This window comes from Gorilla gorilla, chromosome 9, assembly GCF_029281585.2.
Source record: "Gorilla gorilla gorilla isolate KB3781 chromosome 9, NHGRI_mGorGor1-v2.1_pri, whole genome shotgun sequence".
NCBI classification, from domain to species: domain Eukaryota; kingdom Metazoa; phylum Chordata; class Mammalia; order Primates; family Hominidae; genus Gorilla; species Gorilla gorilla.
Genome location: NC_073233.2, coordinates 50,406,770 through 50,430,791, shown reverse-complemented (window position 1 = coordinate 50,430,791; position 24,022 = coordinate 50,406,770). Strand labels below are relative to the sequence as shown.

The 24,022-nt window shown below is 44.3% G+C and overlaps 1 protein-coding gene across 1 annotated transcript; it reads right to left on the bottom strand.

The window, feature by feature from the left end:
- Positions 1–5,638: 5,638 nt before the first annotated feature.
- Positions 5,639–17,939, bottom strand: ACCSL (1-aminocyclopropane-1-carboxylate synthase homolog (inactive) like). Its single transcript, XM_004050974.4, has 14 exons — positions 17,381–17,939; positions 15,807–15,866; positions 15,306–15,376; positions 14,518–14,587; positions 14,203–14,269; positions 13,165–13,262; positions 12,856–12,933; positions 12,418–12,518; positions 10,627–10,716; positions 9,833–9,878; positions 9,592–9,733; positions 7,460–7,602; positions 7,220–7,373; positions 5,639–6,076 (listed from the first exon to the last, which is right to left on the bottom strand). The coding sequence occupies exons 1-14, from the start codon at positions 17,882–17,884 to the stop codon at positions 5,994–5,996; spliced, it is 1,707 nt and encodes a 568-aa protein (XP_004051022.1). The 5' UTR covers positions 17,885–17,939; the 3' UTR covers positions 5,639–5,993.
- Positions 17,940–24,022: the final 6,083 nt, after the last annotated feature.

The window sequence follows — 24,022 nt, the reverse complement described above, 5'->3', positions numbered from 1 at the left end:
AGTTTTCGAAGGAGGTTAGAGCCACAGAAATTTCTTGCCAAAGTATGCTTGGCTGCGGCCCACACAAAGGGCTTTTTAGATTCGGGTGTGAGCATCCTTATGGCCTTTCATCGCAGTTTGTCATTTCTGCCCCTTTCATTTGTAGGGGATTTTCTGTAGCCCTCATAGGCTCTTAGTTGGGGGAGACTCCTCTTACAAAAGACAAATTAACAAGAGAAAAACAGACAGAAATTTACTGACATGTATATTTCATTTATACATGAGAAATCCGGAGGGAATGAGTGGTTCTGGAAGAGGTGACTTTGAATTCCAGTTTTTATAGCATCTTCAACAAAGAACAGTAATTTTTTTAAGTTACAAAACAAAGAAATAGGACTTTGAGTCTCTCCAGGAGGCAACTTGTGAGAAGGCAAAAAAAAAAAAAAAAAAAAAAAAAAAAGACAAAGGCCAGTTAGTCAAGCTTGTTAATGTAAATTCCTCTGGTACCATCTACAGGCCATAGGGGTCTAAAGTTGTCTTTGTTCTCCTAGGTAGACAGAGGGACAGGATACCTTTTGTCTTTGTAAACCTATGTCCTACTTTTAGGCAAATAGGGCCAGGGTAGAGAGCTTTCCTGAATGTGCTGCTGCTTGTCTTTAGCACAATCCTTCATGTTTTGGGGAGGCATGTCCTGGTCTCCCACATGTGCCTGCAATATCTGTTGAACTCTGGCTAGGCGTGGTGGCCCACGCCTGTAATGCCAACACTTTGAGAGGACAAGGTGGGAGCATCCCTTGAACCCAGGAGTTTGAAACCAGCCTGGGCAACATAGAGAGACCGGGTCTCTACCAAAAAAAGGTTTTTATGTTTTTTTGTTTTTTTGAGACGGAGTCTCGCTCTGTCATCCAGGCTGGAGTGCAGTGGCACAATCTCTGCTCACTGCAACCTCCGCCTCCCGGGTTCAAGCAATTCTTCTGTCTCAGCCTCCCCAGTAGCTGGGACTACAGGCGCGCACCACCACGCCTGGCTAATTTTTGTATTTTTAGTAGAGACGGAGTTTCACCATATTGTCCCGACTGGTCTTGAACTCCTGACCTCGTGATCCGCCCGCCTCGGCCTCCCAAGTGCTGGGATGGCAGGCGTGAGCCACTGCACTCAGCCAAAATGTTTTTGTAAATTAGCCAGACTTGATGACATGTGCCTGTGGTTTCAGCTACTTGGGAGGCTGAGGTGGGAGGATCACTTGAGCCCAGAAGGTAGAGGCTGCAGTAAATATGATCGTGCCACTGCACTCCCACCTGGGTGTTTGCAAGACTCTGTCTAAAAAAAAAAAAAAAATACACACACACACACACACACATATAATTTCAAAAGTATTTTTCAAACTCTGCCCTAAGCTCTACATATTCTGGCAATGGGTACAGTGGGCACCCAGGTCCCAGGTAGAGCTGCAATCTCTGAGGTGCCTTGAATGGGAAAGTCTTCTTTCCCCATGAAAGGAAATAAGCAGAATCTCTCAATACAGGTATGGCTGGGAAGACATGGCTGTCTTCTGGCCATTCCACTTCTTGTCTTCACTTTTACCTTGCGCTAGCTAACACTGTGACCTTGAGTAACTCTCATGACTTTTTTGGCCTTTACTGTTTTCTTCTGTAAGATAAGGAAGCCATTATTTTCCTCTATTTAAATCTTAATTCTATGTAATTCACATCTCAGTGAATGCCTGTTATGTGCCAGGTCTCTGTAAAATGCGAGGATACGGTGATGAGCAAGACCAACCAAAGCCTGCATGATTGATTGGGAAGGCCGACTTACAATGTGGGGACTATTTTAAAAAGACTATTTACTGGGTACCATGGAAACATACAGCAGGGGGATTTAACCCGATGAAACAACAAACACAGGCATTTGTCCTAGGTGGAAGACATATTTTACATTAAATGTGAATTGACATTACATTAAATGTGAATTGACTAAAGATCAATTAAAAGATCATCAGACTGGATAAAACAGCAAGAATCAAGCATATGGTGTGTGCAGGAGACACACTTTAAATACAAAAACAGATGGTCAAAGGTAAAAATGTGAAAAAAAAACAAGCAAATAATAATCATAAAAAAACTGATGTGTTCATATTGGTATCTGATAGCAGGCTTCAAGACAAAAATAATTAACAAAAATAAAATGGGGCATTTTAGAATAAAATGATTAATTTATCAGGATGACAGTCTTAAAAGTTTATGCTCGTAATAACAAAGCTTCAAAATACATGAAGCAGAAACTGACAGAACGAAAAAGAAAAGACAAGTTCATAATAATTGGAAAACTTTATACCACTCTCTCGGTGATAGAACAAATGGATCAAAAGACACTAAGGATCAGAACTTTTGGACATTATACAAAAATTTAATCTAATTGACATTTATAGAACACCATCCCCAGTACCACAGAATATACTTCTTTTCAAGTGCAAATGAAACATTAAGACAGACCACATGCTGTAAACAAATCTGGCCATAAACTGTCTTAATAAGTTTCAAAGGATTGAAACCATAGAGTACATTCTCTAGTCACAATGAAATTAAAGTAGAAATCATTAACAAAGAAAGCTGAGCAGTCCCCAAATATTTGGAAACTAAGTTACATATGCTAAGCAAACCACTGATTTAAAAAAAGAAATCACAAGGGAAATTAGAAAATATTTTGAATGATTAAAAACCAGCAGATCAAAGTTTATGGAATGTAGCTAAAATAATGCTAAGTGAGAAATGAATAGCTTGTAATGCATATATTTGAAACGAACTTAAAACAAATGATCTAAGCTTCCACATTAATAAGCTAGAAAAAAAGAGCAAATTAAACCCAAAGTAAATAGAAAGAAATAAAGATAAGAGCAGAAATGAAGGCGAAACAAGAGAAAAATCAATGAAACTGAAAGTTGGTTCTTTGAAAAGTTCAATACAGTTGATAAACAGTTAGATTGACTGATCAAAAAGACTCATTTTGTTGCAGAATTTTGCTCCTTAGTTCAGCTAAAACCAGGTTCTTGTCACACCACCAGGAAGGATTAGGAACATGGACACATTGAAGGGTGAGGGGAACGGAATTTACTGGGCAAAAAGGAAAAAAGAAAAATACTGTCAGCAGAGCAAGAGGGGGTCCTGCTAACAGGCCCCCAAACTCACATTGAATCCCAGGCCACCACACAGAAATTGAAGAGGCCAGGCTCCTCCCCGCTGAGCATGGCCACAGCTTCCCTTGGCTCCATCTTGTTCTCCCAGTGCACAGATGGGTTGGAGATTCTCCGGAGACCCTCCCTGTAATCCCCCTCCTGCATGTATCAATTTCAGTATCAGGAAAGGAAAAGGAGATACAACTAAAGATCCTAAATATATTAAAAGGATAACAGAATATTTATAACCAATTTTAAGTCAATAATTAAACTTAGATGAAAAAGACAAACTTTATTGAAAGGCACAAATAACCAAATCTGATACAAGAAATAGAAAACTTGAACTGTCACAGAAATTGAATTTATAAGTAAAAGCCGTCCCACAAAAAAAAAGAAAAGAAAAAAACCTCCAGGCCCTTATGGTTTTACAGCTGAATTCAACCAAATATTTAAAGGTTGAAGAAGTTTTTGGACACAAACTTCTAGAAAATTCGGGAAGGAACAGTTTCCCAAACATCTATGAAACCAGTATTAATCATGATACTGAAACTAACAATGCATTACAAAAAAAATTATAGAATGATGTCCCTCTTGAATGTAAAATTCTTAAAATAGCAAACCAAACTCAATGGTATATAAAAGGACAATGCATCATGACCAAATGGGGTTTATTGCAGCAATGTGAAGTTGCTTTAACATTAAGAAATCAATGTAATTTACTACATTGATAATCAAGAGAAAAGTCATATCTCTATAAATGCAGATGAAAACCATCTAACAACATTGAACCCTCATACATGGTAAAACTCCCAGCAAACTAGTAATAAAAGGAAACTTTATTAGATAAGGGACAGAATGAAAAATACAGTAACGTTATACTCAAGAGCAGAAGACTGCACTCAATGCTACTAAGACTGAGAACAAGGCAGGCTGTCCTCTCAACCACTTTTATTCAGCGTTATACTAGAGGTTTTTTAAAAAGAGCTATATCGGTCAGGAGCGGTGGCTCAGCTTGTAATCCCAGCACTTTGGGAGGCCGAGGCAGGCGGATCACTTGAGGTCAGGCATTTGAGACAAGCCTGGCCAACATGGTAAAACCCTGTCTCTACTAAAGATATAAAAATTAGCTGGGCGAGGTGGCACGTGCCTGTAGTCCCAGCTGCTCGGGAGGCAGAGGCAGGAGAATCGCTGAACCAGCGGCAGAGGTTGCAGTGAGCCGAGATTGCGACACTGCACTCCAACCTGGGCGACAGAGTGAGACTCAGTCTCACAACAACAACAACAACAACAACAAAAACACACACATACACACACACACACAAGAAAACTGACAAGAATAAACAAATTTGGATTCGGAGGAAGTACGGCCACAAACCCAAGTGACTAAAGCCACCAGTTGGTACTGTGAGCTCTTTCTTCATCAATAAAATGGTAGTAGTCCCTTCTCTGCCCACTTCACAGTATCGGTGCTCTGACATGCAAGGGCTTTGCAGAGAAACTGATGGGTGGTTTGATTTGAACAGCTGAAAACATTAGAAATGGAAAAGGACAACCCCAGATGCTACGAACTGAATGTGTCCCCCCAACATTCATATTTGAAATCCTAACCCCCAAGGTGATGGTATTAGAAGGTGAGCCCTTTGAAAAGTGATTGGGTCATGAAGGCAGAGGAAGACCTCTCACCCCTTCTGCCACATGAGATGACACTGGGAAGATGGGACCCTCACCAGATGCCAAATCTCCCAGGGCCTTGAACTCGGAGTTTCCAGCCTCCAGAACTGTGAGAAAGATTTGTTTCTAAGCCATCCACTTTGTGATATTTTCATATTATAAAGGGACAAAGACACCAAGCTTGTCAGATTTTTTTTTTCTTTTTTGTAGAGACAGGGTCTTACTCTATAACCAGGCTGGAGTGCAGTGGCACGATATGGTTCGCTGCAGGCTTGGCCTCCTAGACTTAAGCGAGCCTCCCACCTCAGCCTCCTGAATAGCTGGGACTAGAGGCACACATCACCACACCCAGCTAATTTTATTTTTTGTAGAGACAGGGTCTCAGTTGCTCAGGCTGGTCTCAAACACCTGGCCTCAAGCCATTCTCTGGCCTCAGCCTCCCAAAGTGCTGGGATTACAGGCATGAGCCACCGTACCCAGCAAGAGACTTTAAAAGCCTTTTGGGAAGGTAAAAGTGGAACAAACTCTAGTATTTGGAAGCAGGAATACCTGCAATTATACTCCCACCTGCCTCTTAGCAGGTCATGTGGAAGTGGATGTGATTTCATAAGAATCTTATAGAACATTGCATCCAACACCTGGAAAATGGCCCATCAGTTAAGGATGACTTCTTTCTTTTTCTGGCCTGCTCTAGACAGTATTCTTTACATAGAACCTGCCTTAGAATTTAAAAATTAAGGAGGACAGAAAATCATCTGGCTTCCAAAGATGATTTTGAAGAATATAAGCAAGAAAATAAGATGGGCCTAGAATTTAAAAGTATAGAATTTATTAGGTACTGAATATAAAAATAAACTATCTAAATAGGGGCCCAGAGAACTCCCTTTATTTCTTTAGGTGTCTCTAGGCCTTTCCACCCCAACCCCGATAAAAACGTTTTGCATATATAATGGCTAGCAAAGACTAAAAAGATGGAAAGCTTCCAAAGACAGCAGGCACTCAGCTTAAGGAGGATGACAACTGGGTCAGATGAGATCTTCCTGGAGGAGCCCACCATTTTCTCCATCGCAACACTGACAAAAAGACACCCTGGCCTTCTGGGCCAGAGGCTGACATTAGGGGGTCCCTGAGCAAGTGATGGGCTGGAACTGCTGGTTGGGAGGCAGACGGCCTACTCCCTCATTACATCCTCCAACTGCTTCACTATCAAAGCCTCCTTCTGCTCCTGCAGCACATCACAGAACCGACGCATGGCTAGAGGGTTCAAATGGGGACAGAGAGAAATAGTGATTTAGTAGGTTTGCAGGTGGGTCCCAGACATACCCAGGTCATGGTCAACCATAAAAGCCTCTCATTCAGGGATCCTGAACTTCAGCCCTCCCACCTTTGGGATGGATTTCCAAGTCTACATGTTGCGTCCCTGATTTCTTTTTGAATATCATTGTTATGTCAGCCTGCGAGACATCTCAATGTCTTGTATCAAAGCCTGTACTCTCAGGCTTATGGCCTTGGCCTAATCAGGATTTCTATTTGCCTCTAGTGTCTCTTCACTCAGCCTATCTTCTATGCTAGCTCAAAAGAATTCTGTAACAAAAACCTTCATGAGAATGAACAATTCACTGCTATATTCCCAGCAGGTAGAACAGCATCTGGCATGTAATGGAATGCAATAAATAAATGTTCACATGAATGTCCTATTCTCTATAACCTCAGAGGAGAATCTAAACTCTCTAGTATGGCATACAGGGACTTCCATGGTCATCTGCCTATCCATCTCACTTACTAGGCTGCCAGCCCCACAAGGGCAGAGTACTACTTTTTTTGGTTTTTTTTGTTTGTTTGTTTTTGTTTTCTTGAAACAGAGTCTCACTCTGTCGCCCAGGCTGGAGTGCAGTGGCGCAATCTCAGCTCACTGCAACCTCCACCTCCCAGGTTCAAGCAATTCTCCTGCCTCAGCCCCCCGAGTAGCTGGGATTACAGGCGTGCGCCACCATGCATGGCTAATTTTTTGTATTTTTAGTAGAGACAGGGTTTCACCATGCTGGCCAGGCTGGTCTGGAACTCCTGACCTCATGATCCACCCACCTCGGCCTCCCAAAGTGCTGGGATTACAGGCATAAGACACCACACCTGGCCTCAGAGTACTACTTTTTAGCTTGTGGTCCCAATGCCTCAGTCAATGGCAGTCACAGAACAGATATCCCAAATGGGTAATGAATGGATAGGTGCTTGAGGTACATATCAGTTCTTGTTTGCAAGAGCACCTAACTAAAGATAGACATGGAAACAGGGAATAAAGGGCTAGATCTATAGGATGTTTAAGGGGGGTGGGGGAGAAGATTGAGATATTAAGTTGATGGGGCATCTTCAAAGGATTGGGAGGTCAGCTCCACTCACCCAATTTTAGCCGGGGGAGCTCATCTGCAAAGATGAGGCAGAACCAGCCTGGCTCCTTACACATATAGGTTTTGCCACGGGATAACAATAGCTTGTTGTCCAGGAAGCGGCAATAGAGGAGCCGTTCTTCTTCAAATGTACAGGGATCCAGGTACTAGGGAGGGCAGAGGAACAGAACTGAGCCCAAGATCCAGCTGGCAGGTCTGCCCAAGAACACCTGTCCTCATTCCCAGAACACACCTTTTTCAAGTTGATCCAGACATAGAGGCCAGAGCTGCGGTTGTGAAAAGGGATCTCCAATGCCTTCAGCTCAGCAGTGATGTACTTGTGAGCTTCCCGGAGCCGGTAGCAATTGGTGGGTAGGTATACCTTGTCAATCCATTCTGGATGGGTAGAGGAAAAACACTGTCACAGATATTACTACAGAAATCTACCGAGAGTTCCTTCCCAAATGCTCCCTTCCTGGGCTTCATGCAAGTTTGTTTGTTTGTGTTTGTTTTGTTCGTCTGTTTTTAAAAAAAACAAAAAAAACAGAGTTTCCCTCTGTCACCCAGGCTGGAGTGCAGTGGCACAATCTCGGCACACTGCAATCTCCACCTCCTTGGCTCAAGTGATTCTCATGTCTCAGCCTTCCAAGTAACTGGCACTACAGGCGTACGCCACCACACCCAGCTTATTTTTGTATTTTTAGTAGAGATGGGGTTTCACCATGTTGGCCAGGCTGGTCTCAAACTCCTGGCCTCAAGTGATCCACCTGCCTCTGCCTCCCAAAGTGCTGGGATTTTAGGTGTTAGCCACTGCACCCTGCAAGCTATTTCTAAGACTAACTCTAGTATGTTTGAGCTGATGGTGTCCACACCTGATACACCCACCTCTTATCTAAGGCTCTGGTAGAGACACTGGGCTTCTCAAAGGTCTAGTAGGAAAGTTCTCTTTGAGTTCACAGCCCTGAGGCAAGGAGTCAATCCCCTAATAGGGGTTGATGCTGTTGTTGTTAACTGGGCAAGCAGCAGGGACTCGCAGCTCCTACCACCCGAATTTGAGCCTCATATAATGGAGTCGGAGGAATATATGTGTGCCTGGGGATGCTCTTGGCCAGTTGCCCTCAGCATTCATAGAACAGAACCACTTGGGGAGCTGTTAGAAGCCCTGATGCTCAGGCTATATCAGGATCTTTGAAGATAGAACACACGTCAGTATTTAAGCTCCCTGGGAAACTCCCACATCCATCCAAGATTGAGGACTAGCGTTCAAGGGGCTGCAATCTGGTTTCTGCCAAGTATCAAAGGTCTTGATATCTAGGGGAGCATTCAGTTGGATTTCTCCTATCTACCTCTCTCCCCTCCCAGAGTTGAAAGCAAATTGTTTTCTAAATCAGCAAATATAATGACATCAGTTTGTTTCATTATATCCCAGCTATTAATTAAAACTTCCAGCTTGGTATCTGTTCTATTACAGGGAACTAAAGAAAGTGAGTCTCTAAGCTTGGGCCATGGCTTTAAAGGGGAAAGTCCCTTCTGAGGCCAGCATTCACTTGAGATCCAAGCAAGGGGACAATGAATCTAGGTGCCACAGGCCTAGCCACACCAACCTGCCCAAATGGCAGCTCTCCTTTGGCCACCTTGGAAGATGAGATTATGTTGTATTAGAAGAGTCAGAGTGTTTGTTTTGTTTTTGGTTTTATAATCTTTGTCTAAAGCAAACAGGGTTTTGGGGAGGGAAAATCTATATTCACATAAAGACTAATTTCTGAAGTTCCTACCTTCACAACTTAGAGTAGGATTAGCCATCCCACATCTGGGTAGAACACAAGCTACCAGACATCCAGAAATTAAAGCTCATCCTGTAGTTTTTTGTTTTTGTTTTTTGAGACAGAGTTTCACTTTTTCTACCCAGACTGGAGTCAATGGCGCTGTCTTGGCTCACTACAATCTCTGCCTCCTGGGTTCAGGAGATTCTCCTGCCTCAGCCCCCGAAGTAGCTGGGCTTACAGGTATTTGCCAGCATGCCTGGCTAATTTTGCATTTTTAGTAGAGACGGGTTTCACCTTGTTGGCCAGGCTGGTCACAAACTCCTGGCCTCAAGTGATCCGCCCACCTCGGCCTCCCAAAGTGCTGGGATTACAGGCGTGAGCCACCATGCCCGGCCTCATCCTGTGTTTTAAAACAGCACCTCCACCTTCTGCCTACACCCTGCTGTGTTATCTGCCCTATCTTGCCCTCCTTCAAACCTCACATCTTACCACAGTTAAATCTGAGACAGGAAATAGGGTCTCAGTATATTAAGGGCACATCAGAGGCCCAAGCAAATCCAAGAATTCCCCATGGCCATGAGGTCCAGCCAACATGCTGGTCTGTGCTAGAGCTCAGTACCTGTGTTCTGGAGCAGTTGACACAGCTTGTGCTGGGTGATGCCAGAAATACTGTGGAGGTAGCCAAAGGCACTCACAGCAGAGGCCACCTCCTTGTTGTGGGTATACAGAGCACCAAAGCGGAAGCCAGAGATGCCAAAATCCTAGAGGAAGAAAAGCAGGAACAGGAACAAGTGTTTTGTCTGCCTTCTATTCCTGGCTCCTCCTCCTTCCCTAGCCAAGGAGAGAAAGCAATGGCTCACCTTACTGGTACCCCAGATCACATGGGTCCTGTTGCTATCAGGCAAACTGAAGAAGAAATGGAAAAATTAACTAAGGTTATAGAGAAATAGTTGATGAAGATTTGGGGTATAAGAGGGGAAAGTAGACTTGAGGTTGTTCCTAGACAGAAGGGCCTATAGGGCCCAAAGCTCAAGAAACAGTTGTCCCAGTTAAGCCAGGAAGTCAACACAAGGTATTCCTGAAGACCTAGAGGGCACAGAACCCAAGTGCCCACTGAATGAAGTCTAGGGCCTTCAGCCTGACATGTGGCTCTCCTACAGCTTGGCCAAAGCCACTTTCCTGGCAGTTGGCTCTTCAGATGTGGGTCACCATAATTTCTAGAACGTGCCCGAGTATTTACTACTGCTCCACCTTTGGTGAAGCTGTTCCTTCTGCCAGGCATTTCCTTCCCTTGCTTTGAATGCTGGAATCCCATCTCTATGGCCAGATACTACCCTTCAGAAGGTTCTGCCTCCTTTTTCTTTCCCTGTGCTCTACTTATCAAGAATCTCCTACCCTGGCATTTTATGAGGCTTTATTTTGACCTTTGACAGTAGACTTTCTACCTTGACCTCAAATTATCTTCTATACAAAATGGTATATAGACTAGAAGACATTTAGAGGGAAAGATGATGCTTTGTTTGTATTCACAGGCCCTGTGGCCAGTTAACTGGCTATGTGCTAGGAACTGAGTTAAGTTCATGTCACATAAACTCACCCTGCAAAACAAGAACCTTGTGGTTCTCGTTCCCAACTCCAGCTGAGACCAGCTCACCTTTTCATGCTCAGAACGCTGTGGAATGTGATGGATTCATCAAACACAGACAGCATGTAAATCTCATCTATGATCACATGTAGGTTATACCTGTAGATTAGATGAAAGAAGGAGAACAAGATCTAGCTTCTCTCTAATCTTTTTTCTTTGCATGCTTTTTACAAGCATCTTTGTAATCTTAAGTCATGTCTTTTATGGTGTTCTCTGGACACAGATCATGCACTCCTACTGTCCCAGCAGCCCATCTGACCCTCCAAGAGGCATAGTAAGGTAGATGGGGTGGTACATCAGAAGGGACCCTTAGACCTAGCTTGGGGGTAATGGGAAGGAATAGGATGCAAAAGACACATATGAGAACATCTTGTCTAACCTTAGCTAACCATTCAACCATCAAGCAGAGACTATGGGAAGAGGTTGGGTAGCCCAGAGAATTTTTAACTGGTAGAGTCAGGAGCTCCTAACTGCTTATGTGCCTCATTCATTCTCCCAACAACCCTCAGTACTGTCATCTCCATTTTAGATGAAGAAACTAAGGTGGGCCAGGCATGGTGGTTCAGGCCTGTAATCCCAGCACTTTGGGAGGCCGAGGTGGGTGGATCATGAGGTCAGGATTTCAAGACCAGCCTGGCCAACATCGTGGAAACCTGTCTCTACTAAAAATACAAAAATTAGCTGGGTATGTTGGCACATGCCTGCAGTTGTAGCTACTCAGGAGGCTGAGGCAGGAGAATTGCTTGAACCCAGGAGACAAAGGTTGCAGTGAGCTGAGATCCCACCACTGCACTCCAGCCTGGGTGACAGAGCGAGACTCCATCTCAAAAAAAACAAAAAACAAAAAAAAAAAAAGAAAGAAAGAAAGAAAAAAAGAAACTAAGGCTCTGAGCTGTAAAGTCAATTCCCTCAATTAGCAGGTGCTATAGCTGGGAAGTGAACCCATTCTATCCAATTCTTGCCTACCCCCTCTAGCATTTTTCCTCCTGACCACACACTGCACCATTCATTGGTCTGTGTTAGTCATGAAGTTTGACTAAGTCTGTTTCTTATGGAAAATGGAAGGTTATAATTTCTAGAACGTGCTCTTAGAAAGGAATGTGAAGTTCTGTAGGAACACGTCTTCATCCCACAAGGTCTGAGAGTGTCTTCCTCGGTACTCCAGCCCAAGTGGTTTCGGAAATGGATGCTGGGAGAAAGTACTTAAGCTTAAGTAGAGAAGTAACAAATTATATATTTTTAAGTGACATATTTCTCAGAAGACAAAACTATATTTTGACTGTTATATAAATGTCAATACATAGGCTGAGGCTAGAAAGGAAATGGCAAAAAATTTGAAGTGGTAAGCATGTGATTGCGTTTTCCTTCATTTTAATTTCAGTTAGTTTTATATAACTCTGCAAAGTATGGTGTATAGTGAGACCATTTAGGGTAAATTACTTTTTGAGACAAAGTCTCACTCTATTGCCTAGGCTGGAGTACAGTGGCACGATCTCGGCTCACTGCAACCTCCTCCTCCCAGGCTCAAGCAATTCTCATGTCTCAGCCTCCCACGTAGCTGGGATAGTAGGTGCCCACCATGATGCCTGGTTAATTTTTGTATTTTTAGTAGAGACAAGGTTTCACCCTGTTGGCCAGGCTGGTCTCGAACTCCTGACCTCAAGTGATCCACCTTCTCGGCCTCCCAAAGTGCTAGGATTACAGGCATGTGCCACCAGATCTGGCTCTTGACTACTTGACTATAAGTGATGGGAATCCTTTCAAGAAACATTACCTAGTCTCAAGGGGTAGAACTCATACCTCTTGGCAAATTCCAGGTATTTCATCAGTGAGCCTGGGGAGTAGATGTCACCCAGAGGATTCTGAGGGTTGATTAGCACAAGGCCTCGGACCTTTTTCCCCTAAGAAAAACCCAAATATAACTGAGTGAATACAAGTCCTTAGCATCTACCCTAAATTCAGCCAAGGGTCTTTTATAGGTCAGGCACCCAAAAAGGCCTAGGTAGGGTCTTGAAGCAGCAACTACTATACTGCCCAAAGAGGGGGAACAGGAAGGAAGTCTGGGGCTGCCATAACATCCCCACAGGACTAGAGGGACACACCCCTGGATCATTCACTGTCTATTCCAACTAAGGACAGCCCACCAGGTCTTGGTGAATAAGCAGTACCAGAATTTCAATACTCAAACCCCTTTTAGGACCAGCAGTGGCCATCCTAAAAATATGGTTCCCTCCTTACCTCAAGCCTAGCTTCAAGCAGGGCTTCCTCTAACTTGTCCACAGTGAGCTGGAAAGGATGGGTGTTTGTAACAGTGACCTGGAAGAGAAACACTATGTGAGAAGTCTCTCTTAAAATCTAAGTCTTGATTCCTCATTCCCATAAGCCCCGCAATCCTTTGCCTTCATACCAGAGTGCCAGTCCACATGCCTTCTCCACCCCTACCCAACCACTTAGATTGGTAGAAAGCAAGCCCCTCTACCCCTTTAAGTGTCCCCAGAACAGTCCATTGTCTAGGCATACTGAGCAGGGAAGGGGCCCCATTCAGACCTCACTCTCCAGGTGGACAGGAATCAACTCAACCTTTGCATACAGGCGGGAGCTAAAGGCAAAGCCACCATAGAAGGGAGCAGGGACCAGGAAGGCCTCTGGAAACACAGAGAGACAGAGCTATCAGTCCAAAGTCTCCCAATCAGAGCCTGTTGCCAGGCTCCCCAAACTAGCAAAGCTGTCGACAGAAAAAAGTCAGTTTCACGATCCTTTCTACCTGGGGATTAATGTTCTTAGGTTCAGGTGCTATGAAAGTTATCCATTATTATACACATCACTGGGGGAAACAAAACTCTAGTTTCTTCTTTGCGGGTACACTAGAGAAGAAGAGGGAAGAATATTACTGAGTAACTCAGAATCCAGGGCACAAGTCAAGCGAGGCTCACTAGCAGATGGAGCAATGGTTATCAGGAAAGTCTCAACGGATTCAGGCCAAATATCAGAGGTCAAGGTCCATGCACAAGGAGGGCTCCAGTTATTTGGACCTGGTGATCTCACGTTCTTTTCTTCCCATCTATTTGGCCTTACTGATGAGCTGAGAGAAGCTCCTTTGCAGGAAAGGGACCATCTTAGCACTTCTTTTGATGCATCCAGAGCTCTTTAACATTGGAGCCTCTTGCTTAAGCATTGTTACCGGGGAGGTTCAGAACAGTCCACTCAACCTTGTTGGGTCCAGGACTAATTAGCCTTTTTCTGAAGAGATAAGAAATCTATATTGTCTGAGCCCATTGCCATGGCTGTCTGTATTGCAGCTGAGCCCAAAAGCCCAGCCATGAACATAGTAGGTAGGCTCCCAACATCATTCCTGGGGCATACCTCCTTGAGGTCCACCATGTCTCTCTTCCCTTAAATGGAGAATCCAAACCCCTTGTTCCCACAGAAATAGGAAGATAACCTAGTCAGTGTGGGAGAAGGCCCACCACTTTGGGGAAAGGCCTTGAGTCAGGATGCTCTTCTTCCTCAAAGTCCAGTGCCCGTGTGTTCCTACCTATGTTGCTAGTATTTCACTGAGAGTGAAAGCAGAGCCCACTGACTTACCGCCTGGATCACACAGAACCATGGCCAGGGCAGAGAAGACAGAGCAGCAGCCATTTAGAACCACCACCTGAAGACAACACATGAGAGGCAGAAGTCAAAACCAATACCTATGTGAGAAGGGGTAGCCATGCTTTCTCCATCCCCCTGGGCAGAACAGGCACAGGGAGCCTCCTCAGTTGGGACACATTCGCCTTCATGCTGCCCTGGCCCTGAGAGTCTTCACTGGTTCTCCTTGTACCCCCTAGAAAGGGCAGAGCATCCTCCAAGAATATAGCCCTCCACCAGGGTGGCAGCAAGGCTGGGAAACTGACTCACATTTTCTGGGTCAAGTCGGGTAGGTGCCCTGCAGTAGTAGGTCAGGAACCGGGCCACTTCTTCCCGCAGGCTGTAAACAGACCCAGAGAGACCTTGTTGCTTCCGGGCCCCTTTCCTCACTCATGGTCTAGATGGTCATTGTCCAGCCTAACAGGCACCTTTTCTACTCAGTCCAACCTCATATTACAGGGCTACTGACTAAGACCATCAACTCCCCAAGTCACACAGACAATAAATGAGAGTTGGGACAAGAACTCAGGCCTTGGCCGGGCACAGTGGCTCATCTCTGTAATCCCAGCACTTTGGGAGGCCAAGGCGGGCGGATCACAAGGTCAGGAGATCAAGACCAAGCTGGCAAACATGGTGAAACCCCGTCTCTACTAAAAATACAAAAAATTAGCTGGGCGTGGTGGCGGGCACCTGTAGTCCCAGCTACTCGGGAGGCTGAGGCAGGAGAATGGCCTGAACCCAGGGGGCAGAGCCTGCAGTGAGCTGAGATAGCACCACTGCACTCCAGTCTGGGTGACAGAGTGAGACTCCATCTCAAAAAAAAAAAAAAAAAAAAAAAAAGAACTCAGGCCTTTTGAATTATTCCTACTATACCAGAATAATTATTCCTACTATACGAGGCTGCCTCCTGATGAAGTTTTGCTCTAGGCATTTTCTAGAAGTTATTACCCAAGGAGATAGGGAGGTAACCAACCAGGAATTTGGTGCCTTGAATCCTTCTTCCGGATAAGGACAGCTGCCTGTGGGACCAAGAGACTCTAAATCTGAAGGTCACTTACAATGGCTGCCCTCTCCAATCAGGGTACTGAAGCAAGGTGTCCTCAATGCAGTTCATGTCACTTTCTTGCAACTGTTGACAAATAGAACATGAAGACAGGTAGGCCAGGGAAGTTCAAGAGGCCTCATCCCACTCCTAGTTTGTACATGAGTGTTTGCCCTCCACATACATGACCTCCTAGAAAGGGAATGGGTATATACACTACATGCTCCTTAATGAATGGAGGCTACCATCTTGTCATAAATTACACAAGTAGATACCTCACTGGGAAGTATTTGACCCAGAGGTTCCCATAGCAACTTTCCCACCATATACCTAATCAGAGAATATCTCTGGACAGTCAGCAAGGCCAGGAGGTTAAATGTGCTATTCTAGAAGCTATTTCTTCACTCCTCTTCCCAGGTTCCTATGTCTCACCCCTGTATCTACCATAGCTCAGGAGCACGCTAGGGGGACTAAGCCTTGAAGGGGTGGGTCCCAACACAGCCCAGAACATCCTTACTCTTTCAGTCATCAGATCCATGCAGAGCTTGTTCTCACTGGTGCCAAGGTTAATGAAACCCTGGAGATGGAAGGAATCCAAGATCAGGTCAGTCCTCTTGCTCCACCCTACATAGATCCCTTGAAACGTTAGTTCAAATGGAGATCTCACTGCCCATGAGGCAATTCAATCCAAATTTGACAACTTTACACATTAGGAAAGCTTTCCATGAACCCAAAATAGTACAGCTTGCAAATTTCCCCATTAGAGCCACATAAATAAGTTATGTCCTATCGACCAGTCATTGAGTTCTTATTATGTGCCAGATACTAGACCAAGTGCTTCTTGTGAGTTGTCTTAATTCCTGAGAAGAAGGTTCTATATAATCCAATTTAAAGAGTGAAGTTTAGAAAAGTTGAATAACCTACTAGCCATGTGACCTTGGGTGATAAGTAGAACTCTACCTACCTGACGCCTGAGCCTGGACCCTTAATCCCCAAGGCCCCATCTGGCACCTACCTCTGCTACTTCTCCTTACACATTAGGGCCTTCTAAGTTATTAGAGGAGAACAGAGATAGGAACAGAAGGGGAAGGTATAGCTAATGTTACCCTCCACCCTCTGGCTGGAGAGCTGCTAAGGACCCCCTTTCCTGGAAGCCTTTCATCAGTTCCCCATTGCCCTTAGGGTAACATTCCTTTTTTTTTTTTTTTTTTGAGACAGGGTCCCACTCTGTCACCCAGGCTGGAGTGCAGTGGCGCGATCTCAGCTCACTGCAACCTCCACCTGCCGGGGTCAAGTGATCCTCCCACCTTAGCTTCCCAGATAGTTGGGACTATAGGTGTGTGCCACCACGCCTGGCTAGTTTTTGTATTTTTTGTAGAGATGAGGTTTCACCATGTTGCCCTGGCTGGTCTCGAATTCCTGGACTTGAGCGATCCACCAACCTTGGCCTCCCAAAGTGCTGGGATTACAGGCATGAGCCACCACGCCCAGCCCCTTAGGGTAACATCTTAACACCTCCCATCCACCTCTGTTCACACCTCCTGCTACAGCACCAGTGGTCCCTACTCTGGCCATTGGACCTCCTTTCCCAATCACTGCTAGCCCTTCGCATCTTGAAGGTTTCACATGTGCTGTTCCTCCTGCCTGGAGGGTCATGGCCATGGCCATCACCACATGGCTGGCTGATTCAGCCTTTAAGACCTCTTCCCAGACCACCTGAAGTGGGCATCCCTTTCATGTTCTTGGGAAGATTATTAATGTCTGTGCCCCAGTGGCTGACTCCATTCATCACTATGCTAAGTTCTTTAATGGCAGGCTCATTTGTCCCTGTGACCACAGGGGCCAACTCCTAATAATTAAGAGCTGGGATTTAGGGAGAGGGAGGGATGTGGGGGTGGATGGAGTTCTCCAACTTTCTGGGGCATGTCACTTTATTTCTGTAATTACTCCCTTATCTGCAAGATGACAAGAGTGCCCATTTCATAAGGCTATAAAGAATGAGAGCATATACAGCACTTGGCCCAGGACTCAGTAAATCCAAGTGACTGGAGCCCGTGAGGATGCTGCCCACCCCCCACCCCAAATTCTCACCAAGGTGTTCTTGTCCTTATGATATTTATCTTTTTGGTAGGCATTGTAGTCCTGGAAGCTCGACTGATAAAAGACAGAGATGTCAATCCCACGGTTGGATAGGTCACGGCTGACAAAGGCAGCTTCAGGATCACTCAGTTGGGGAACTGGATCAGGCTGCCCAGACAGTTGGGCCCTCTGCCCATATCTGACATCACCCCTAGAGTCCTCAGAAGGAAGAGGCACTTGGAGCTCCAGGCCACTTGCAGCCCCAGACTGTAGGAGGTTGATCGTCTGGCATATTAAGCGACTCAGAAGGGCTTCATGCTCACAGATGGCCTCAGCGTGCCTCCTTTCCTCCAGCGACCGGCCCTGTCTGCTCGTCAGCTGCACGAAGTGCTCCGTCATGGCCTGCTGCAAGTGCAGCGTTATCTCCAACAGCTGGGTATAGATGCTGTGGTCTCTGGGGACCCGGCCTCTCCTCTGACCAGAGGGCACAGGAAGGGTATCTGACCGATGACTCATACTCCGGGTATCTTTACTGGCCTCTGCAGGCTGCCTGGCACCTACGGAGAAAGAGGCCATTGACAATGGAGCAAAGGAGGATCTCCTGGACCCTCAGGTCCAGGAATGGATGGAGACAGAACAGATCTCAGATCTGTTCTTCTCACTTCCATGTCTTGGTTATATGACCAGATTGGTTCATGAAGAGTTACCTACTCTTTAGGGCAATGAATACATGGCCTCAAGCCTGGACACTGAGTGCTCTACTTAAACGGCATTAGGACGTGTTCTGAGGAAGAGCAGGGGGATATGAACAAGGAGGCTCTGGATTTTCCACCCCGTTCTTCAACCTGAGCAGTTCCTGCTTTGTTTGGTTAAATAGGAAAAAAGGGTTTCTACTGCTCAAAAACAATCACCATCACTACCCACTGAGTAAAACATTCTGCTAGAATAAACTAATGCCTGAGGGCCAAATCTGGCCTGCCACTTATTTTTGTAGATAGTTTTATTGGAACACAGCCCCATTCATTTATTTATGTCTTGATTATGGCTGCTTTTGTGTTACAATGGCAGAGTTTAATAGTCATGACAGAGACCACGTGACAGAGACCATGTGGTCCACGAAGCCTAAAATATTAACTGTCTGGCCCTTTACATAAAAGGTTTGCCAAGCCCTGTTGAAGAACATCAGCCCTTCTTTTTGCCTGTTCTTCTCCAGGTTGGCCATACCAGATACTCAAAGCCTTTAGATTCCTCAGTTCCTCTATCCTCACTTGGCTTCCTGCAAATGCCTTCCACCTACTCACTGTGACAGCTGCCTTAGGCTTCCATCACTTGTAACTATGGGCTAGGTACATGGCTCTCAAACTTTGAAGTCCATCAGAATCACCTGGAAGGCGTGGTAGGAAACAGATGGTGAGACCTCACCCCTGAATTTTGAGTCAGTATGTCTGGGGTGAGACCTGAGAATCTTCATTTCTAGCAAGTTCCTGGGACTAAGCAATTTTGTTTTGTTTTGTTTTGTTTTTGTTTTTGTTTTTGTTTTTTTTGGAGGGACTGGGTCTTGCTCTATCACTCAGACTGAAGTGCAGTGGCAAGATTATGGCTTACTGCAACAAACTTCCAACGATTAGGATTAACCTTCCTTTTGAAAACAAGTTAAATAGTGAACGAGACCAAAAAATACCTTTTAAAGCCTCAAAGAATCAATAAATCAGATAGCAAGATCCCAGAAGGTAGGAAAGCTTGAGGCCAACAGCTGCCACTACTTCTTTAAGACAATCCTTATATCCCAAGACATCAAGACCCTTTTTTTCTAAAAATCTAGACCTATGCCCATTCCACCAAATGCTACAATTCCAAGTTTTTCCCCCTAAGTAACATCCCCCTACACACACACAAACACAAAAAAAAACCTCGTTGCTTCTTTTATAAATTTAGGGCACCAGTACTTCAGAGTACCAAACACTCTGTCCAACTTCTTCAAACCATGTTCAGTTTGCCTGTGATGTTCCCATTGCAACCTATACCTCCCCTTAGTGACATTTAATATTGTTACTTGTTCAGTGTCTGCCCAGGTCAGCCTTCAGTATTACATTCTTAGCACAGTACCTTGGCACATGGGCAACTAACATAGTTAATGAGTAGGAGAGACATAACCACAAGGATGTTGCCAAGTCAGGGAAGAGATGAGCCATAAATGAAGACTTTGGCCATGGAAGATGGAGCAATAGACAGAGAAAGCCACAGAACAAAGCTGTCTCAAGTCTTGACTTAGGATCCCAACCTTTAATCATGATGCAAAAACTTTATTCAGTGTTAGGAACATACTGATGAGAAAGAAATCGAACAAATATAAGTGTTTATGCCTAGAGAAACCATCTCTTCCACAAGCAAGAACTTTGCTCTGGCCCAAATTCCCTGTCCTAGAAGAGATTCATTTTAATGGGGCTCTCAACTCTGTAGGTAAGTCACACTATCTTTCCAAATACTTAATTATCATAGAGCATTGCAAGGGCCAGGTGAGATTCCTTTGGTTTTGCCTTCCAAAAGGTGGTGCCTATCATCCCTGTTGGTCCTGTGGAGTGCTAGTGGAAAGAGCCAAGATTGGGGTGGTAACCTCCCTCCAATGAACAAGAAGCTATTGTCACCAGGCATCTTCTTCCTTCTCCCAGGACTGGAATTACACATTGAGTATCTTTGCCCTGTGTCACCTTAACAACAAAGTCAAAGATGGGACAGCTCTTTGGACAGCTCTGTAACATCAGCCAGCTCAGCCCATGGTCCCAGAATTTTCGTTATTCCAGTTCAGTTAAATTAGGTGCTCTTAGACTTCTTGCCATGGAAGTCCTTGCTGTTACCTAAGTCCCACTAGCCTGCCCCATATACCAAGCACTCAGCCGGGGACTCCAGGCACATAGGAAATCGGGACCAGGATGGGGCAGGGAAGCTGGAGGCCAGTGTGGCCTAGTAGGCAAATGGAGGAGGAAACTTGTTTAAAGTAGTTTGAATGAGAACCTCCCAGGGCAGATTTATATAGCAGAACATGGGGGCCAAGGCAGGTAACTGAAAGTAATGCGTTTTCCTGGTAAAAATGTTTTGGTTTTTTTTTTGGGGGGGGGGTTGTTTGTTTTTGAGACAGAATCTCATTCTCTCGCCCAGGCTGGAGTGCATTGGTGCAATCATGGCTCACTGCAACCTCTGCCTCCTGGGCTCCAGCGTTCCTTCCACCTCAGCCTCCTGAGTAGCTGGGACTACAGGCACATTCCACCACACCCAGCCAATTTTTGTGTATCTTTTGTAGAGATGGGGTTTCATCATGTTGCCCAGGTTGGTCTCAAATTCCTGGGCTCAAGTGATCCTCTCGCCTCAGCCTCCCTAAGTGCTAGGATTGTAGGCAGGAGCCACCATGCATGGTCCCAAAAATGTGTTCTCTGATAACAAAGTGAGTATGCAGCAAGGCCAGGAGTAAACCTAGAAGCTGGACTTCTGCCAAGACTCATCTTTCTACGGGAAAAGTCTATTGTAAATGACACCATTCCACAAAGGCAACAATGCCCCTATTCCTCAGCCCTAAGTTGTCTGGTACCGGGGGTATACCAATCCTCTGCTCAAGTCTTCTTGGCTATACCATTGGTTTCAGTATTCGTCAGCCTCCCACCATCTACCTTTCAATTCACCCGGGGGCCTTCTCTAGCAGCTAGAACCAGTATCCCAGGATCAGCCCAGTAGATGCTAGCAGCCTTTTGACAAGAGCTGAAAGACAGATCGTGAACAGAAGCTGGGAAGGAGAAATGAATGTGGGAAATGAAGTGGGAACAGGCTGGCAGTTCACTTTTGATGCCAGCACATGGCTATACTGTTTACAGAAGGATACTTCTAATATCACTTTTTCTAGTGCCCTACAAGCCCTTATAACTCTTCCAGCCTTCCTTCTTCTTGCCACACACCAGCCTCCTCTGGTGTCTCAGTACTCTTACCTAATTCAGATTCTTCCTTCTGGGTATGGCAAGTATGATAGGGATTGCAGAATCGTCTTCATGTGCATGTAGGGGGAAGCAAGGTATTTGGGGATATAGATCCCTAAATACAAGGTGCAAAATTGAAAGCTCAAGTAGAAGTACCCTTGACAGGCCTAGGCTCTATTCTATAATTGCTTCTTACTAACTGTAGGATGTTGGAAGAATTACTTCCCCTGTCTGGGCATCAGTTTCTCCGTATGTAAGATGAGAAGAATGTGATGAAACTGAAGCCCAGTGAAGATAAGTACTTTCTAGGGTCTCACATTAGAGCCAGGATTTAAATCCCAAGACTCCCATTTTAGCCCTAGAAAGCAGAGTGAACTAGTAGAAAACCAGTCCTTGCATGAACTCCAGCCTGGCTTCATGTCACATAATACCCAGAAAGTCTCAAGTTCTGAGATTGGGTTAAATCATACTGTATTTGGTGACTCAAAATTCTGGAAGCTGCTACCATAGAGTACATTTCTCAAAGCATTTTTAAAATATTGTGTCCAGCATGTAGAAAATCAGGTACATAAATAAACAGCATGACCTAAAACCACCAGCACAGACAAGAGAAAGACCAACTGGTCTCCAGCTATTGGGAGTAGATTATAAAATAATTGCTTCTCTGTTGAAGGAGATAAAATCCAAGTTTAAAAATGGAAAGAAAATTAAAATTTATTAAAATAACAGATTTGAAGGAAAACAGGAGATCCCCAGAGGTTACAATATAAGGACAAAAAATTTAAAACCTCTAAAGATAAAATTACTAACCTGGAAGAAGAGGCTGAAGAAGCTTTCTGGAATAAGGCATGAAGACAAGAGAAAGTAAGAGAATATGAAAAAATCTAATACACACACATATGTATTTTTTTGGAGTCCCAAAAGAAGAGAAAATGGGACAAAAATCATTTGAATAAGCTGTATCTTCAGTGCTAGATAGTTAGACATCAAAGCATGGATTCAAGAAGTCCAAATGCTAACTGGGATAAGGAAATCTACACTATATAGTGAAACTACAAAAAACAAGACAAAGATAACATCTCAAAAGCAATCCAGGAAAAAAATGTACCTTTCAAGGAATAACAGATCAAAAGCTAACTTCATCAACAGTGGAAACCTGAAGACAGGGGGATGTCATTTTCAATGTACTGAAAGAAAATAACTCCACTTAGAATCTTGTGACCACCACAGGATCAATATTTCCACAGGCAATACCAATTCCTCAGACTAGTGGTTGCCAGGGGAGGCGTGTAGGAAACTGACTGCACTGGGGCTCAAGGAACTCTTCTAGGGAAATGGAGGTGATCTCTATTTGATGGAGTGGTAGGTAGATGGTGATAGCCATTTGTCCAAGCTCAAACGGTATACTTATGAATCTTATCAGACTTAAATAGATTTAAAACGTAGCTATAGCGAACTAAGTCTCTGCTAGAATATAAATAGCTAAATACGTTTATTTTTGAGACAGGGTCTCACTCTGTCACCGAGACTGGAGTGCAATGGTGCAATCAGAGCTCACTGCAGCTTCAACTTCCCAGGCTCAAGCAATCCTCCCACCTCAGCCTCCCGAGTAACTGGTATCACAGGCACACACCACCATGCCCAGCTAATTTTGTTGTATTTTTTGTAGAGACCAGGTCTCACCTTGTTGCCCAGGCCAGTTTCAATCTCCTGGGCTCAAGTGATTTGCCCACCTCAGCCTCCCAAAGTGCTGGGATTACAGGTGTGAGCCACTGCACCCAGTCAACAACTTTATTTTAAATGCTAGCCTTTCCAGTGGAAAGACCAGGATGGGGTTGGGCCCCATATTTACACAGGATATTTGCATAATTATTTTATAGTAGAAAAAAGTGAGCTAGTTCCAAAAAAGACAAGCTAACTAAAAAAAAAAAAAGCAAAACAAAACAAAACAAAAAAAAACCAGGAAGGCTAGGCATGGTGGCTCACACTTGTAATCCAAACATTTGGGAGGCTGAGGCAAGAGAATGGCTTGAGGAGTTGGAGACCAGCCCCATCAACATAGTGAGATCTCATCTCTACAAAAAATAAATAAAAATAAAAATAACAGGAGAAAGCATATACACAGAAATAAGGACTAAAGACTATTTTGAATAGTTCTATGGCTACACTTCAATCTGGATGAAGTGGACAATTTAGTATAAAAACTGAATTTATTAGTCCTAATCCCAGAAGAGAAATAAAATCTGAACAAATCAGTTCCCATGGAAGTTAGAAAAGAGCTAACTCCCTAAGCAAGTAACTGGCCCAGACTGTCTCACAGGTGAATTCTACCATATATTTAAAGGAGTATATTACTCCAATGCTATTTAAATTGTTTTAGAGAAGAAAAACCCCATATTTTATAGTCAAATAAATAGTGATAAAGATTTGATGAAGTTTAATGAACTATGGATGGATTTCACCTATGAGTAGATTATCAATATCTTAAAAGCTGAATAGCATTCAGCAAATGGAATCCAATGGCACCATAAAATAACCTTATGACCAAGTGGGGTTATATGAGAATGTAAGACTAGTTTAATACTATTATTTATATCAACTTTTCATTAATAGATCCTAGGGAGTTTCAAAAAATCAATTATATCTATAGATGCTAAAAAGATACCTGACGAAATTCAGCCCCCATTCTTTA